The sequence below is a fragment of the Plectropomus leopardus genome, chromosome 9 (assembly GCF_026936395.1).
Source record: "Plectropomus leopardus strain MGB_pleo_1.0 chromosome 9, ASM2693639v1, whole genome shotgun sequence".
NCBI classification, from domain to species: Eukaryota; Metazoa; Chordata; class Actinopteri; order Perciformes; family Serranidae; genus Plectropomus; species Plectropomus leopardus.
The window spans coordinates 11,856,138-11,872,331 of NC_142184.1; the positions used below are offsets into that span (position 1 = coordinate 11,856,138).

The 16,194-nt window shown below is 39.4% G+C and overlaps 1 protein-coding gene across 1 annotated transcript; it reads right to left on the reverse strand.

Moving 5' to 3' along the window:
- Positions 1 to 490: 490 nt before the first annotated feature.
- Positions 491 to 5,542, reverse strand: LOC121947447 (sodium-dependent phosphate transporter 1-A-like). The gene is made up of 4 exons (XM_088081978.1): positions 4,968 to 5,542; positions 4,814 to 4,863; positions 2,864 to 3,095; positions 491 to 1,290 (listed from the first exon to the last, which is right to left on the reverse strand). The coding sequence occupies exons 3-4, from the start codon at positions 2,883 to 2,885 to the stop codon at positions 902 to 904; spliced, it is 411 nt and encodes a 136-aa protein (XP_087938104.1). The 5' UTR covers positions 2,886 to 3,095; positions 4,814 to 4,863; positions 4,968 to 5,542; the 3' UTR covers positions 491 to 901.
- Positions 5,543 to 16,194: the final 10,652 nt, after the last annotated feature.

Genomic DNA, 16,194 nt, shown 5'->3' on the forward strand with positions numbered 1-16,194 from the left:
GACATGCACTGAAAAATAGTAGAGTTAATGTCAACCTGGACTTTTTGAACTAAAGGGGAATTATGCCTTGACAAGCGCAGTAACTGTAGGCCTACTTTATGTCACACTGGGGCAGCCAGGTATATTGTGTGTGAAAACAGCATAACTTAATCTACAGCCCACCATCACTCCCAGTAAGAGAATGGGTGAAATCAAAGCCAGGCAGATAGACTGGGGCACCAGGCCCCCAAATCACTAAATCCACTCCTGATAAAAAGCGAAGTAGCAGAGTGCAGCTGGATGATTGATGGAGCAAGAACAGTAATAAACCTTTATTTTTTAAAACTGCTATGCATGAAAACATGGGAGGAAGAGGGTATGACCCAAAACTTTTGATGTATTTATTTATTATGTATATGTATTATGTATTTATTTTTATTTTCATTCATTTTCATTTAACTGATTCATCCTTCCCACTGACACGCAAACACAAAAGATTTAGTGGAAAATGTTTAATAGTGAGTTTAACACATTCAAACTCCTGCAAATCAATAAACTTTTTTATTACATCCAAATGCAAAAACATAAGTTATTTGTTCTGTTTCACAGCTGAATTATTTGATTTTTAATACACATTGCTTTTATACAAATATACATAGGGATATATGAGATCACAGGATATTTGAACATTTTTATTATATCTTACATAATTCATGGACATATTCCTGTGAGGTGATATCATTGGCTTGACCTTGAAAAGACACTGAATGATATTCAAAGCCAGAGAGCCACCATTGGAAAGATCACATTGATAGTGATAAAAACAGCTCATGTAAATACTCTGGGGAAATAAAAAACAAAACAAAAACAAAAAAAACAACCCAGCACTTACGTAACTTCCTCAGGAGAAAACGATCGTTGACTACCTGACATCGTTCTTCATGAGCAAAGCAGCCAAAGCACGTGGTGAGTATCTGCAGGACCTGGAAAAGCAAAGCGACATCTCCTTGCCAGCCTCCTGATTCACGCTCTCTTCCTGGACTGCACTCCCACTGGTCAACACAGAGCTGTAGCTGCAGTCACTGTCCACCCTCGACCTTCTCTGCAGCCCACCATCCACGTCCTTGTATTTGGGATCTCCTTGAATGCCATAAATAGCCATGGTATAGGAGATGTAGCTCTTGTTCCTCCTGATGGGCCGCTCCTCTGCGTCACTGTCACCAACGCAGTCACCAGCCTTAGCCATGTGCAGCTTGTGCAGCGGGTCTTTGTAGAGGCCAGAATCACTGGTGGATGATGTGGGACCGTCCACTGTGAGGATCAATGATCATAAAGGGGCCAACAGTGCCATTCAGACCTATTAAAATTGCTTTTTTACAATGCAGTGGTAAACTTAGTCTGATTTACTTGCGTTTATATAACTGCTAAGGTCAAATGTTTTGAGACTCCTATAGTCAGATAAATATAAAAAAAGGTAAATTATCTCAGATGTGCATCTTAGTTGTCAGGAAAAAATAATAATAGCTCTTTCATCTCTTTTAGCAGAAGGAAAAATGTACTCCAGTCTTTAAGCTATGGCTCAAAGACCTCATGCACTATCTGAGAAAATGTGTTATTCTACAAGAGGGTGCCATATTATTAGACCTTATATTATATATAGTTTGCTTTTTAAAATTTTACTTTCTATTCTATTTCTGCTACTTTTTAAAAAAATATTTAATTAAGGCAGGAATGAGAAAAATATATGTAGGATATGTAGGAAGTGTAGGACTTAATCATGCTTGATTTTCTTTTTGAGGTATGGAAAGGCAACGACCCAAACGACCAAAGCAGTACATAAAGCATATCACAGCATAATGCACAGTGTACCACACTAGCACTGTGCAAGCAGGGACACAAGAGAGAGGTCTGTCTGAGATAAGGACAAACAGCTTCTTTAATTTATTCACAACTGATGCTGCTCCTTTCAAAATAGTGAGATAAGAAACTGTTAGTACTGATACAGTCCTACAAACTTTCCTGACTTTGTAACATCTTAAAGGTCTCTGACATGTTGACCCTCGTGGCATCATGTATTAGTTCCCAGGAAAAAAAGGTGATAATTTTTCCAAAGCAACCACACCTTCTCTGTTTCACGAGCTGTGGTCAAAATGTCTCAGTGGCCTGCTCCAGTGTTTCAGCGAACACACTCCTCCAATCAGATAACGTTCAAAAGTCTGGCAGCCCAGTGATGTTACGGTGGTATACTTTGACATTTCTTTGAAAGCTAACAAAGTCATTTCTGTAACTGCTTGAGTTAGATAGCTTAATGCAGGTTAGTACTGAATGATTGAATTTTTCCCTCACAGTCGCAACTTACCTATTTGTAAACAACAGCAGCTTAGTAACAAATAAAAAGCCAAACAGTAAAAGCAGTGGCTTTCGTTATCAGCGTGCATGTGAAGCCAAACATTGTCCATTGAGACAAAATACTAGGTTTTCTGTATCTCAGTGTCAAAAATAAAATATTGGCTGGGACATGTGTGCAGTATCAGTGTGAGAAGTGCACTCTGCTGTATTACGCTGTAATTTTGCATAGCAGGAGATATGATGTGTTATAGTTCCTGACCCACACACGTTATGTATGTTATTTGTTGCTTTCTTGAAAGCCCATTAAACTGGTTTTATTTTATTTTTGTTGTGTTTGGTGGCTTTAGTCCTGTGCAAACAAGTCCTAGTGTGACTGTTTTATCAATGGTATTATTTTAAGAGAACAGTTCATCATGACAGATATGCCAGGGTAGATGCATTTTTGGCTGATGAAACAATGTCCAGAATGACCAAAACAAAAATAATCTAAATGTTGTTTTTTTTTAATGCATCCTCATTTTTTTCCAAGACCTACTTTGTCCTATGAAGATTGCCATCAACTCTCCTCTGCGTCTCCAGTGACATTTATTCAGACCTCATCTTGTGCCAGGGCTTTCAACAGCTGCTGTGTGAATCAAAATGAACATGGGTGTGGTGCATGGATGTGGTACTCATGTAGTGCCCCTGTAAAAAAATGATAGAGAGGTTGATGCCCATGGTGATGGCGAAGAAGACAGGAAGAGCTCTGAGGCCGTTGCAGGGTCAGCCTGTGTGAAGATCAGTGTGTTAGCAATTCAAATAAAGAGACATTTACTCCTTCAACTTCCTAACAAAGTTTAATGTAATGACGGTCAAGTTTTAAAAAAAAAAAAAGCAAAAATGATGAGTGTTGCAGAACTTTATTGTTTCCTCTTTCCTACCCCATTAATCATCTCATGACCCCATGGATTTATCTTGTGATCCTTTTGGAGGGGCTCGACCCTTTGGTTGGTAAGTGTCATTTTAAATGCTGGACTTTTACTGGTTATCCTGTTTTCTGCTGTGTTTAGACTCAAGTTATGACTCCTGGAAAGCTCTCTGGGTCATGGATAATTCTTTTTAATGCAAATTTCAGTGTTTGTGAATTGTATTTTTCCTTGGAAAAGAGCTTCTTAATCTCAGTGGAACCAACATGGTTAAAAAAGGATTTCATAAAATAAGTAATTGTGAGTTCTGACACATTCAGGACATTCAGTTTCCTTTCTTAGAGCTAGACTGCAGAAGCGTTAGTTTTGTTTTTGGAATTGGAACATTTTGATTTGATTTGTAATCCTTTAAATTGTAGAAAAGGGAGTTCATATTTATCTGACTGCTTGTATTTATTGATGAAAAAGTAGCCATGTGTATTAATATAGAAAATTAACGGGGGCGATCTATCATGATGCATTGTGGACTCGAATCCAATCCTTGACATGATAAAGATAATCATAATCAAATTGAATGTAGAGATTAATTAAGATGCACACCCCTATGATTTACTAACTAACTATATTAGGTAGAGTCAGTACATACTGGCATTTCCGATGGAGAAAATATCTCAGCATCTATCATTCCTAAATTATGCCTGCTGGTACCTAATGGCTTATGCCACATGATAATTACTGACTACAATTATTAACAGTAAATACTAAAAAATATGCCATATATATGCCTGGAAACTTGGCTGATTACATGATGTACAGTGCGATCGTGTTGATGGTTGATCGCGTTGTTTTTTATTTTGGCACTCATGTTATCACATTAGAGCTTTTACACTGCCCGCCTGTGCAGAAACGGTGGCTCACCGATTATTTACGCTTAACGCACACATTTGTCAGCAGAAGAAGACACTGTATATGGTGTTTTGAAGATTATATTGACTCTATGCCACTTTTTACTGCAGTTTAAAAGTCACTCCCAGTCACAGAGATGAGGAAATACAAAGACGTCTGTTTTACTCTAACTTCCCCGCGTCCTTTTCAAAACAAAAGCCCTCTGACTGTTTTTGTGGACAGAATCCCATCAGTTGCGGATACAAGGCATTTTATTTTGAAACTTTTACAGGACGGTGTTGTGGACTGGGCAGGAGCTTGCACGACTTAACAAATGAGTGAAATTTGTGCTTGTAAATATGGAAATACAGTACTAATATCTGCGGGCTGTGATGCAGCAGCGACCTTGTAAACACAAGCATGAAACATGCTGCTGCCCCACGAGGCTGAAGTCACGCGCTCCTGACTCGCTGTGTGAAACCGGTCTAACATTGAAAAATGCGAATTAGGCTTAATACACCAACCCGGAATACCAAAATATAATCATCACCAAGACAGAGGACACGGAGCTGTTTAAACTTTAAACTGCACTGCAGCAACACAAACACATAACAGCAAAGAGGAAAAAAGGAGGGACTGTAGGCTACATGACTGTAGTTGTTGTTGTTAATATCATCTCGAGGTGTTGTACTCACCTGTATGAGTCACCCTGTGAGCTTTGTCCACGCGGACTCCTCCATCTGCACTGCAGCGAGAGAGAAAAAACATTTAGAGAAGCAAAATAAGGGACTGTGTACAATATTGCCTGTAGTGGTTGTTGATAATACAATCTCGAGTTGTTGCACTCACCTGTGTGAGTCACTCTGTGAGCTGTGTCCACGTGAAGCCCCCCCCGCCCCCCCCCGTTTAGTCTGCTCTGTCAAACTTCTCTGCTCCTTCATTTTAAAACATAACGTGAATATAACAGTCTATTCGTCCTTTTTGTGCCACTGTGCTCCTCACAGTTTTCCGAAATGTTGAGCTGAATGCGGTCACATTGGGGTTTATTGTCAAAAACAGTAGTAGTACGTAAACGTAAAATCCCTCTAGTCAAAGCTCTTAGGGACGCACGTGGACATTAGCGTGTTAAGCTAGCACCTGCGTCACGCAGCGTCGCAGATGTGTTTGATTTTGGTCATTAGCATACACGCGCGTTTAGCATTAAATGAGTCAATAGTTAAGGTGGACGCAACCTTTCTTAGAGCTATGTCCAGGCACAGTAAGGCTGACCATAACCCACGCGGAAGCTTAATTTGATTGTGTCGTTGGGCATTTTAAATATTAGGTTCATGCGAGGTGAACTGCGTGAACCCAGGTGCTGCAGCAGCCTTCAGTCTGTACAGGAAGTCCCTGAAGCACCCACATCCTGTTAGATTGGACTCCTATTCATTCAGATCTTATCACATCGTTTATCAGTGTGTTTACAGTCATCAGTTATTGTTTTGATGAACAATTTTCAAATATTATACAGGCGATCTGTGATTTCTGTTCATGGTTCAGCCTTCATGTACATTAATTCTCATGTATATCTGCATTATATCATTTTTGCTGCTGTATATAAACTGCTGAGTGCATCTGTCACCCTCAAACAACATCAATAAATCAAAATTATTATAACAGCTCTCAGTGCAGATCAGTCAGACAGCCTATGGTCAGGGCTTCACATCTGTACACGTTATTTTAAAAATCCTGAAATCCTACTTAGACTACTGACCACAAGTTGTGCTGTTTAACCCTTAATCCCCTTTTCAGTTAAAATACTATAGGCCTACAATAAACTGTATAGTTTATGATGATTGTATTTAGTCTTTGTGATTGCAAAACATCACCATCAGTCACAACATGTACTCTGCTAACAGAAAAGCCTTCAAATAAGACAATTCCAAATCTCTGAAATTCAACAAAAATAAAAAGTTTATCTGACACTTCATATTGGTGAGCCAACCAATAAATGTTGTTGATGCATTTTACAGTTTCAAGGGACTGTTCCTTATTTATGATAGGGGAGGGGTTGGTGTAAAGTGGAGGACATTTCAAATAAGTTTTTAAACACTGGGAGGGACTTAAGTTTTTTATTTTTGTTTAGGGAAGGGGTTTACAGCTTTAAATGGCTGTATTTTATATATTACAACCAATGGGTTTGAAAGGCACGTTTTCTGTGCATATTGCCAAAATTACACCATTTATTATAACCAGAAACTGTAAAAACAAAAACAAAGAAATTATCATTGGATTTTCCAATTTCAGAAAGTCCCCATACACATTATGTGTATCATAGGGTATAGTTGTTTTTTTTAACTTTTGACTATGTGAAGTTAATGAATTGCTATTTAATCTATCTATCCATCAATCGATCTATCTGTCTGTCTATAACAATAACAAGAGAAGAATTAAAAACATTTATCAGAATGCTCTACAAAAAGAAAAAAAACAATGAAAACTGATACGTAATTATAAGAAAAGGCTTATCAGTCCATTGTCAGACTGATGAAACAGGTCGGCCTCCTCAGTATCACTTAAAATCACTATCTCCTGCAGCAGATTAACATTCAAGAAGTGCTGTTGATGCAGACTGTGTTTTTCCTGTAATCTAAACCATCCTCTGGTGTGTATGTGTGTGTACATGTTCCTGCAGACAGATAAAAGACATCTGAGATGCTGCTTTGCCTGACTACAGTCCGGATTGGCCCGATGCTGATTCATATTCTGGACCTGCCTTTTCATCCACGGGGAGATCAAGAGAGATTTATGGAGCCCTTCTGAAGGTGAAACAGTTTCAGTAGAAACAGATCAAAGTTGATGGTATAAAAAATAAAAAAAAAAAACATACAAAGGGGAAAGATACAACAGAAGAAAACAACAGACTGTAAGACAGTGAAAGTCAGATTTGTATTTTATATTCTCTACTGTTGCCTTTAGCATGTCTTTGTTTTCCCCTGATTAGCTCTTAATAAATATTTCAAACAAGTTTGGATAAAAGTCTTAGTATTAAAGCTACAAATTAAATGAATAATGAGCTCCCTCTGCCTCATACAGTAATGTGCAATGGGTTATTATGTTCTTTAACCCTTTGAGACCTGAGCAATTTGGCTACTTTTCTTTCAAAAACAAGGGAAGAAGGCAATGAGCATCAAAAGAAAAAAAAATGACCCAAAAAATAGCAAGAAATAAGTAAAAAGTACAAGAAAATTACCAGATTTTTTTTTATAAAGAAAAAAAGACAACGTGCACAAAAAAGAAAGAAAAAATGCAAACCAAATTTGGTAAAGTGTTAAAAAAATATTGTTATTTATGTAACATATTTTTAAATATGCACTTATGATAATTATAGATATATTTTTCCCTAGCTTTTTTCTTCTTTTTTTCCCACTAGCTTTTCTAAATCTAATAAATTCTTGCAATATGAGAAACATTTCTCTCCAAGTTGCTCATGGCTTTTTTTCCAATGTTTTTGAAAGAAATCGCACCAGTGTGCTCAGGGTTCAAAGGATTAAATGTATGAAAGGCATTTGAAGGCACCACACGAAAACATGTCACTTGCAGGTTTCAAAGGGTTAATGAAGGGACTCTTTTTCAGGGGTTTTCTTCAGCACAGGTTTAACTAATGACATTGAATACGGCTCTGTTCAGTTGAAACCTAACACCTAAATGCCATGTGGCCATACTGAATGTTCCTGATAAAATCAAGACATGTTCAAAATATCCATCAAATAACAGACGAGTCCATTCTGTGAATCTTTTATAATCTCATTCACATTCAGTTTACAGGATACACTGTTGTCTTTTTGTCTCAAAGAGTGAAATATTTATTTTTTTTATTTTCTGAGCACGAAGCAAGAGATCGACAAACAACAACCGAGAAATGTGCTGCTTTCTCTTGCCAGATTTTGAGGCAACACCAGACTGGACTATCTTGTCACAATGATATGCTTGACTCCAATTTTATAACAATCTAACACAGGATTTGATCCAAATGCAGGCATAATCAACTGGAATTAAAAAAAAAAAGTCTTGACTTATTGGTTAAACAGGCAAACAGAAGCAGTTAGGTTGAGCGAATAGAGGACATTTTGACTTTTCTTAAAAAAAAACAAAAATTTAAAAAATATCTTGTTATTAGAAAAACCTGCTTTGTTATATCCAAATGTCCCAGTAAGCAATGAGAATAACAGTAAGCCAATTTAATTCAGTTCAATTAAATTTTATTCATATAGCCTACTATCAAAAATAGTAATTTGCCTCAGAGGGCTTAACAACATACCACACTCTCTGTCCTTGTACATTTGTACAAAAATAACATGTAAACAAAATGCAGAAGCACTGTTTAGTAATATAGTGTAGAAAATGAGTTGCACTTGTTTTTTTTTACAATTCTTATACCATATTCTTGTAGTTTTATTTTTAAGAATGGCAAATGGAAGTTTTTAATTTTGCAATAGTGTAGGTTTGGTTTGAATATTAGATTCATATGAAACAGGGGCTTGTCCCTTGCCAGAAAATTTTGCACATCAAACACTTAATTTTCTGTATTCTGGTGGATTGTTATGCACCAGTTTCTGCCTAAATTTACAGTGTAAAGTCTTTAATTTTGTCAAATAAAAGCCCCAGGACAATAATTGTATAATTGCACTTCACACACCAAAATATCAGGATGATGTTACTTCTATGCAATGCCCATAATACGTAGTGTCTGCCAAGTGCTGACACACCTCACTCACACACAAAAGCACTGCCTTGATACTTTTGTGCTTCGCGGTTGCCATGACTACCCTACGTTTGCTATTAAGAGCGTGTCTCATACAATAAGTCTTCAGCTGCCCCTAGCTAGTTATGCACAAAGTGAGGATTTAGTACACCAGCTGAATCTAAAAGCAAATGCTTATGAGCATTACTCTGTGCACATGCTGCTGTCCTTTTGTTGCTGTTTCTACAGTGAAGCTTCAGCAGGAGCACAGGGAGAAAAAGCAGAAGACGAGACGATGAACGCAAGAAGGCACAAATAACTGAAGGTTTTCCAACACAGAAGTCCATTTGTGTTTATTGATCAGGAGGTTTTGACCGGGAGCTGAATTATCCACAGAGATCTCCTCCTTAACAAAACAAACAGACTCGCTGATTTAAACCATAGATTGTATATAAAGATGGACAACATGACAGCTCCCCCAAAGTGAAGCTATTCAATCTGGATCGCCCCCTGGTGTCTGTCTGCAGTATAGGTCATAAAGCCCGCCCCTCTATGTTAGTGAATGGAACATAGCCCAAATTAGAAACTCAAAATACACACCGAATATTTTTTTCCCAACAATGGTTTCTGTCACTGAGTGTATTTCTCATCACAGTGATGTTTGTTCAAGTGTTTGTTTTCGTGATAAATTCAGTTTTAATGAGTTATTTGATTCCATTTTCCATTTTTTTCTGCCATGATTGACAGCTGTGACAGCCAATCTGTGTGCTCGCATTCAATGGAGCTGCTCATGATTGGTCAAATGGCTGTTTTGGTGGGAAAGCCCCCACCGCAGAGATCGCTACAGCGCAGACTCTGGCTCCAAATGACGTCACCAGTGCAAGATGTCAGTGGTCGTATCTAGAATATTTTAGCTCGACTAGCAGGGGTAAATGGGGACTTGTCGTCCATCTTTATATACAGTCTTTGATTGAAAATACTGAACAAAGCAGTTTCATTTTACAAATCAGTATTTTCTCGACACTGCTCAGGGCAGACGGGCTTCTAAAAACAGCGTCTAACGTAAAAATGCAAAAGACACTACAAAGAGTCAGCTCTTGGTATGTCCATTCTGGGCTACTGAACCGGTGTATCATGGCGATCTCCACAAACAAGGGCCAGCTCCCTATATAGATATGATCAGCTCATTCCAACGTAAGGAAAACACAGTCTGTTTTTTAAAGGTGATTATATAAAAATAACATTATTTAAGGTCAAATCTTGAGCCAAAACACTTCCAATTGAAATATGGAAATGAATGAGCTGATCAGCAAACATTGACCAGATCTGAAGCCCTAGAAACAGATTCATGGTGGGGTCTTGTGATTGGATGGCACAGATATGAGTGTGCTTAGCTGTTATCCAGATGTGCAAATCACATCTCCAACTGAAACCCTCTGCCCCAACTCCTAACGACCCCCATCCCAGCACCTCATGTGCCCCAGCCTTTGCTCCCTTCCCCCCATATTCCCCGATGCCAGGCGTGGCAGCCTAATTAAACCGCAAGAAGAGCGCTGACTCTTGACATGCCCTCAGGGTGTGCCACACGGGGCACGTGGGCATCGAGAGGGGGGTTAGATCTGGCGGAGGTGAGCAGTGTGGCTAAATAAGGGTTTCTGGAGTGTTATGATATGGTGGTTTGGGGGAAGAGCGGCGAGATAGTCGTACCAGGGGAGTTTATTCACCTCTGGCAGGGACATAAGGGGTCTTATCACTCCAGCAGACCTGAGCTGAGCGCCGGTGTGTGCGTGGAACCTGCTCACCTCACTGCACGTGGGGAAAATATGCAGAGCAGACGAGATAAACTGCTTAGTATACACAGCGTACACTGACACACATTCATACACCAATTCACATGTACATCGTCATGCATGGATGCCTGCAAATACAGTACACACACACACACACACAGACACGGACCAATAATGAGACTGGCGCAACCGAAACAGAAACACAGACAAGACAAAGAAACTTCAACGTATTTACAGCCGTGATGAATAGATTTAATTTTTACAAAAGTATTGAATATTTGATTTTCTTGGCAGGACATGATGCTTTGTATGCTAATGTTCATACAGCTGAACATGGTTAATATTAATGTGCGTCAGTCCTCGGGGTCCAGGGCTATAGAAAGGCTGTGGTGTCTGCTGTCTGGTGATGTCTGTGTGCCTCATTGAGTCGCCCAAAGCACACAGACGTACGCCGGCTGAGAGCTGCCCCGCTGCCTGAACTGTCACATCACCACAGCTTTGGACTGAGCAATCAGACAGAGAGGTACAGATTGATTGAAAGAAACTTCAATAAGTCCGGTACAATCAGAGAAACTCAGCTTTGATTTTTGTTATTTTTGTGCCGGTTTTGTCTGGTCTTTTCCACTGAAGAAAGATGATAGAGCAATTCAGACACTTACAAAAATATTATTTTAGAAACAAACAAATAATTGCAATATGAAAATACGATGACAGCTTGAATTTAAAAAGCTAAATGGGACATTTAAAGAAATATTTTGACATCCCCTGTAAAACAAAATAACTTTTTGGCTGTACTGCAGCATGCTAAGCCAACCCTATAAATGTGAAAGTCTGTCTGTGAGTCAACAAGTGAATGATGACGATTCGGTTTTTTTCCATAAAAAGTTTTAAAATTTTAATGGGGCTCAGTGCGATGTTCAGTGTGACAGCAGCATTTGTGTAATTTACTAGACAATGTGCAACACTTTTTGTAGTCACTAGATATTTAACAAAAAACAGAGACTGCAGCATATTAACGTGCTGTGAGCTGTAAATTCACCTTCGTGGTCTCTCACTCCCTCTGTGGGACTGCCTGCTTGTCCGCAACTGCTTGTACCAAAGAGTAACATAAAAGTCAAGAGCACTCACTCTGCAGCAAAATCTGGGGGCCAAGACATCCTCAGAAGTACACTGTACAGCACATCTTTATACTAGTAAAAAAAAAAAAAAACAACCCCAACAACAACAAACGACTGCTCGACTTGAAGCAATCTCAGTCGACTGGGATATTTTCAACTTTCGAAGGGCAGCTCAAGCTGGCTGTAGCCTTATGTACATGTAAGCGTGATACTGATCTTCTCATTTAACTCTCTGCAAGAAAGCACATACACATATTTCCCAAACTGCTGATAGATAGCTTTACATGAAATTTGCAGACATACAGTAGATGGGGGAATTACACAAAAATCATATGTGGGGAAAAAAAAATAATCACAGTGGCCACGTCTGCAGGACTGAACCACAGAGAGACAGATGTCCATATGGGACACTGGAGAATGTGACTCCTCACCCAGCTGAGCCTTTGACATACAACCCCATTTTACATCCAGAGACAGGAGTTATGACGCTGTCAGAGCAGCTGTGGCAAGGCTCAGTGCTGTAGTGGATTGGTGTGTGTGTGTGTGTGTGTGTGTGTGTGTGTGCTCGGGTATATAAAGGAATGTAACCTATATGTCAGTCTGCAGATAGCTCATCAGTAACCAGGCAGCATAGCTTTGCAACCCCCCCATCCTCTCATCAGCCCTCTGCTTCCTCCTCTGCTGCTGCGGTGCTGCTGGAGATGTCTGATAGGTTGATTGTGCGAATGTGTGTGAGCTTGCATCATGTGTGTGTTTTTAAGTGTGTCTGCGCTGCCATGTCTGATAGATGATGTGCTCATGTGGTAATGAGCCACGCTGCACTGCAACCATTTTCTCTGACTCCCTGAGAGGGTTTCAGATGGCAGCACTCCTCCCTAAATCATCCTCCCTCTGGTTCCTGATCCTGATCCTCAACGTTCTCACCGTCTCCGCTGCAGGCGCCTATCCATCAACGCAGGAAAGGACAAATGTCAAGACTGTACAGATCACTTGCTGCTGACCTGGTCATTAGTTTACATCAAATATGTCAGCGTCTTACATGTGTCTTTGTTGGCCTGTACAAATCTGTTTTCAAGCGTGGACAAATTTTCAGAAATTCTCCCGGACATGGAGATGTTTGTAATAAATCTTCCTTTTAGTTAAAGGAAAGTTAAAAGAAAATAGAAATTATGCAGTATAACAAAAGAACAAAATTAGTGCAAAATAAAAATAATGTACTTCTCATTTCCAGACACTGAACCTGATTTAAAGGAATGTTTTGACATTTTGGAAAATGCATAAGAGAAGATCTAATCATCAGATATAAATAATATTTGTATGGTAAGTATGTGACTGGCCAGGAGTTAGTCCAGCACATAACCCCTTCAAAAATGTGTTGCTTTTATACTTTGTTTCTTGTGTGAAATAAAAACGACACTATTTTTGCGTGTTAATTTTCAGTTTTTATGCTAAGCCAAGATAATCAACTACTGTCCATAGCTGTTTACCATACTTGCGTGAATGCATCAGTCTTCTCACCATCAACATGAAATAAATGTATTCCCCAAAATGTTGAACCATTCCTTTAACTTGTGAGCTACGATAGTCAAGCTTCTTTTCATTCCCAGGTCGTCTAATATTGCATCTGGTGTGAACACAGCACTGCTCCCAGCCAAGACAATTTTTTCTTTATGCTAAGCTAAGATAAATAGCTGTCTGTTGTGGCTGGATTAACCAACAAATATTGGAGCTGTAGGTAAAACTCTTTAAGAAAACCAATCAGAGTATTTTGAAAATGTTGAACTATACCTTTAAATATAGTCTGTAGCAAAACCAGCACAAAAATCCAAGTAAAACAGTGCACTCTTTGTCAAAGGACCACGGCGGTGCTTAGTTCCACATCTACTGGTCGTCACTATAATCATGCCTTGGAGCAGCCTGCCATGGATGACAGGCTCAATACGCCTTTGTCGGAGCTAAATCAGATTCACAGAGACATGTGATGTACACGGGCCAATTTTTGATAAATGTATGTATGTATCTGTATAAGAGAGACAGGGAGAAACTGTAGCGAGAGATAAGAGAGCGGAGCGTCGCAGACAGACGGGCTGGCAGCCGTTTTTATCCAAAACACGATCAAACCACAAGTCCATTTCCAGTTGCAGAAAATCAATGTTGGAGCAGACGGAATTTATCTCAGTCTGGTGATGCAGAGTATATTCTCACAATTTCCTCATCTCCTGTTGTGCAAAGGTGATGGTTAAGAGGGTCAGGAGTCAATGCTGTATCCTGTGTGAGATAGCTCAGGAATGGCAAACATTCAGTTTCTTCAGCCATGTCGTATCATCCGTGGGCAGAGAGTGACAGCAGGACGCAGCCACGGAGATCCTGATTAGAGCCGGTATCAGCCAAAGGAAAGACTAAGCAAATACTGTAATGGAGGTCAGGGAGGATGGCTGGTTACATAAGACGGAGCAAGAGAAAAGGAAACAGTAAAAACTGCAGGAGCAGAAGAGAGAAAAGGAGATAAAGTCTGAATAAATCTTGCTGATATACTTTGTTTAAATTAGTCTGTCGCAGGTGTTTACTAGGTGGAGTATAAAGGTATATTATGCAGGATTTTCTAAAAAGGCCCATTATATGTGTGTGGTGATGTGTTTATCTGCAGAGACTCTGCCCTCTGCCTGTATTTTCTCATTTTCCCTTTTTTGTGTTCGGTATGTTCCTGGGCACAGGTGAGGTGAGGACTCTATAAAAAGGTAACAACCAGGGTCCCCCCAAAAGCTAAGTCCTTGCTACAGTAGCTGCGGTTGTAACTCCACTCTTGGCCCTTTGCTGCATGTCATTCCCTGGTCTATTGGCATATTGTATGTGCCAGGTAAGCAACGCCATTGGAATAATCATCTTGGCATCCAGTATGTAGATATTGTTATAAATCTATGGGGTGGCCCTTGAACCAGTGTTTGGTTTGTCCATTCTGGGCTACTGTAGAAATAACATGTTGAACCCGATGGAAGGGGGCGCACTCTGTATGTATATAAATGGTTCGTTTTAAGGACACAAAAACACAACTATTTTTATTTTCAAGTGATTATACACTGATGAAAACATAGTTATGAATATTATTTTGCATTTCTGCCAATATATCCCCTTTAATTCTTCACATTTGAACTTAAATATGTTTAATATAGCTAAGACATTCCTAAAATTCTAAATGTGCAACACAATTAAGCAAAACCCAATTTAAACAAAGACCTTGAGAAGGATTCCTTGGCTCCAGTGGGTTCTTCAGTCAGAGCGACGTGGTAATCCAACGACAAAACAAACAACAATACAAAGTGGCAAGTTTTCAAAACTCATCATGTATGTAACATAGGCATGTGGCATCAGCCGTGTGTGTGTGTATGTGTGTGTGTGTGTGTGTGTTTAGGGGGAAGGGTTGATCCCTTGAGGCTGCGTTCATGCCCCAGTGGTAAACATCCACAGGATTGTTTTGACATCATGCTGTGGATCTGACGACGTCATCGTCTAATAGTAGGCCGCACAGTCCTTTGAGACTGAACAGAAAAGTGTAGTTAAATGTCTAGAAATCTTTCTGAACACAAATCTGACTGCTTAATTTTAAACCTAAAGTAAAACTGGTGCCATTTGTATCATTTTGCAGTCACACTGAAGTCAGTATCACTTTGCCTCAGACGTACAGTAGAATAATCTGTTCTCTGTTTAATGGATGTGATCTGCTGCGCCCTTGACCTGACCTGAGAAATACGAATGTTATCATTCTTTCGCAAGACAAAACAGATAATGTGGTGCCAAACTATCAGTCCTTCTTTCTCTCGGGCCATGAACTTGATTAAATTACCCAAATAATCTTGTTTTAATATGATATACCTCCTTAAATTTGTCTGCAATTTTAAAAAAAAAAAAAAAATCAGTGATTAGTGCATCCTTCAAAGGTCCTCAGCAGGGGTGTCAAACATATGGTCTGCAGGCCAGAACTGATCCACCAAAGGGTCCAGTCTGGCCCTCTGGATGACTTTTCACACTTTAATAAGGATTTTTAAGGACGGTTAATAAAACCCATGCATTTCATTTACATTTTTAAGAAGTCAGCAAGTGAAATAATTAATAATAAGTCCATTACACCTACTTGTTAACAATAAGAACTGCAATATAAATAAAATGTAGTTAAATATACGCCAAGATATTGTGTAAGGCTGCAGCAGGAGAGAGGCAGAGCCGACTGTGACAGTTTTATCGACATTTAGAAAATATTTTTCAAGTTTTGCGCAAGTCTATAATGGAAACACTGCTACTGTCACCTCCAGCAAATGCGTTCAGCGTTGGATGTCTCTGGCGTGAACCACCCGTGTCAGAGCGGGCTTTCTTCAAGTTCATCCCAATGTCTGAAGACATGCGGGTGAAGTGAACAGTGAACTGGTGAGTCTAAACTGGCCATAGGTGTG

Coding starts and splice junctions, on each gene's coding strand:
- LOC121947447 (XM_088081978.1), bottom strand. CDS start 2,885: ATGGCAATCTTCATAGGACAAA. Junction 1,291..2,863: donor GGCAATCTTCATAGGACAAA/GTAGGTCTTGGA, acceptor TGATCCTCACAG/TGGACGGTCCCACATCATCC.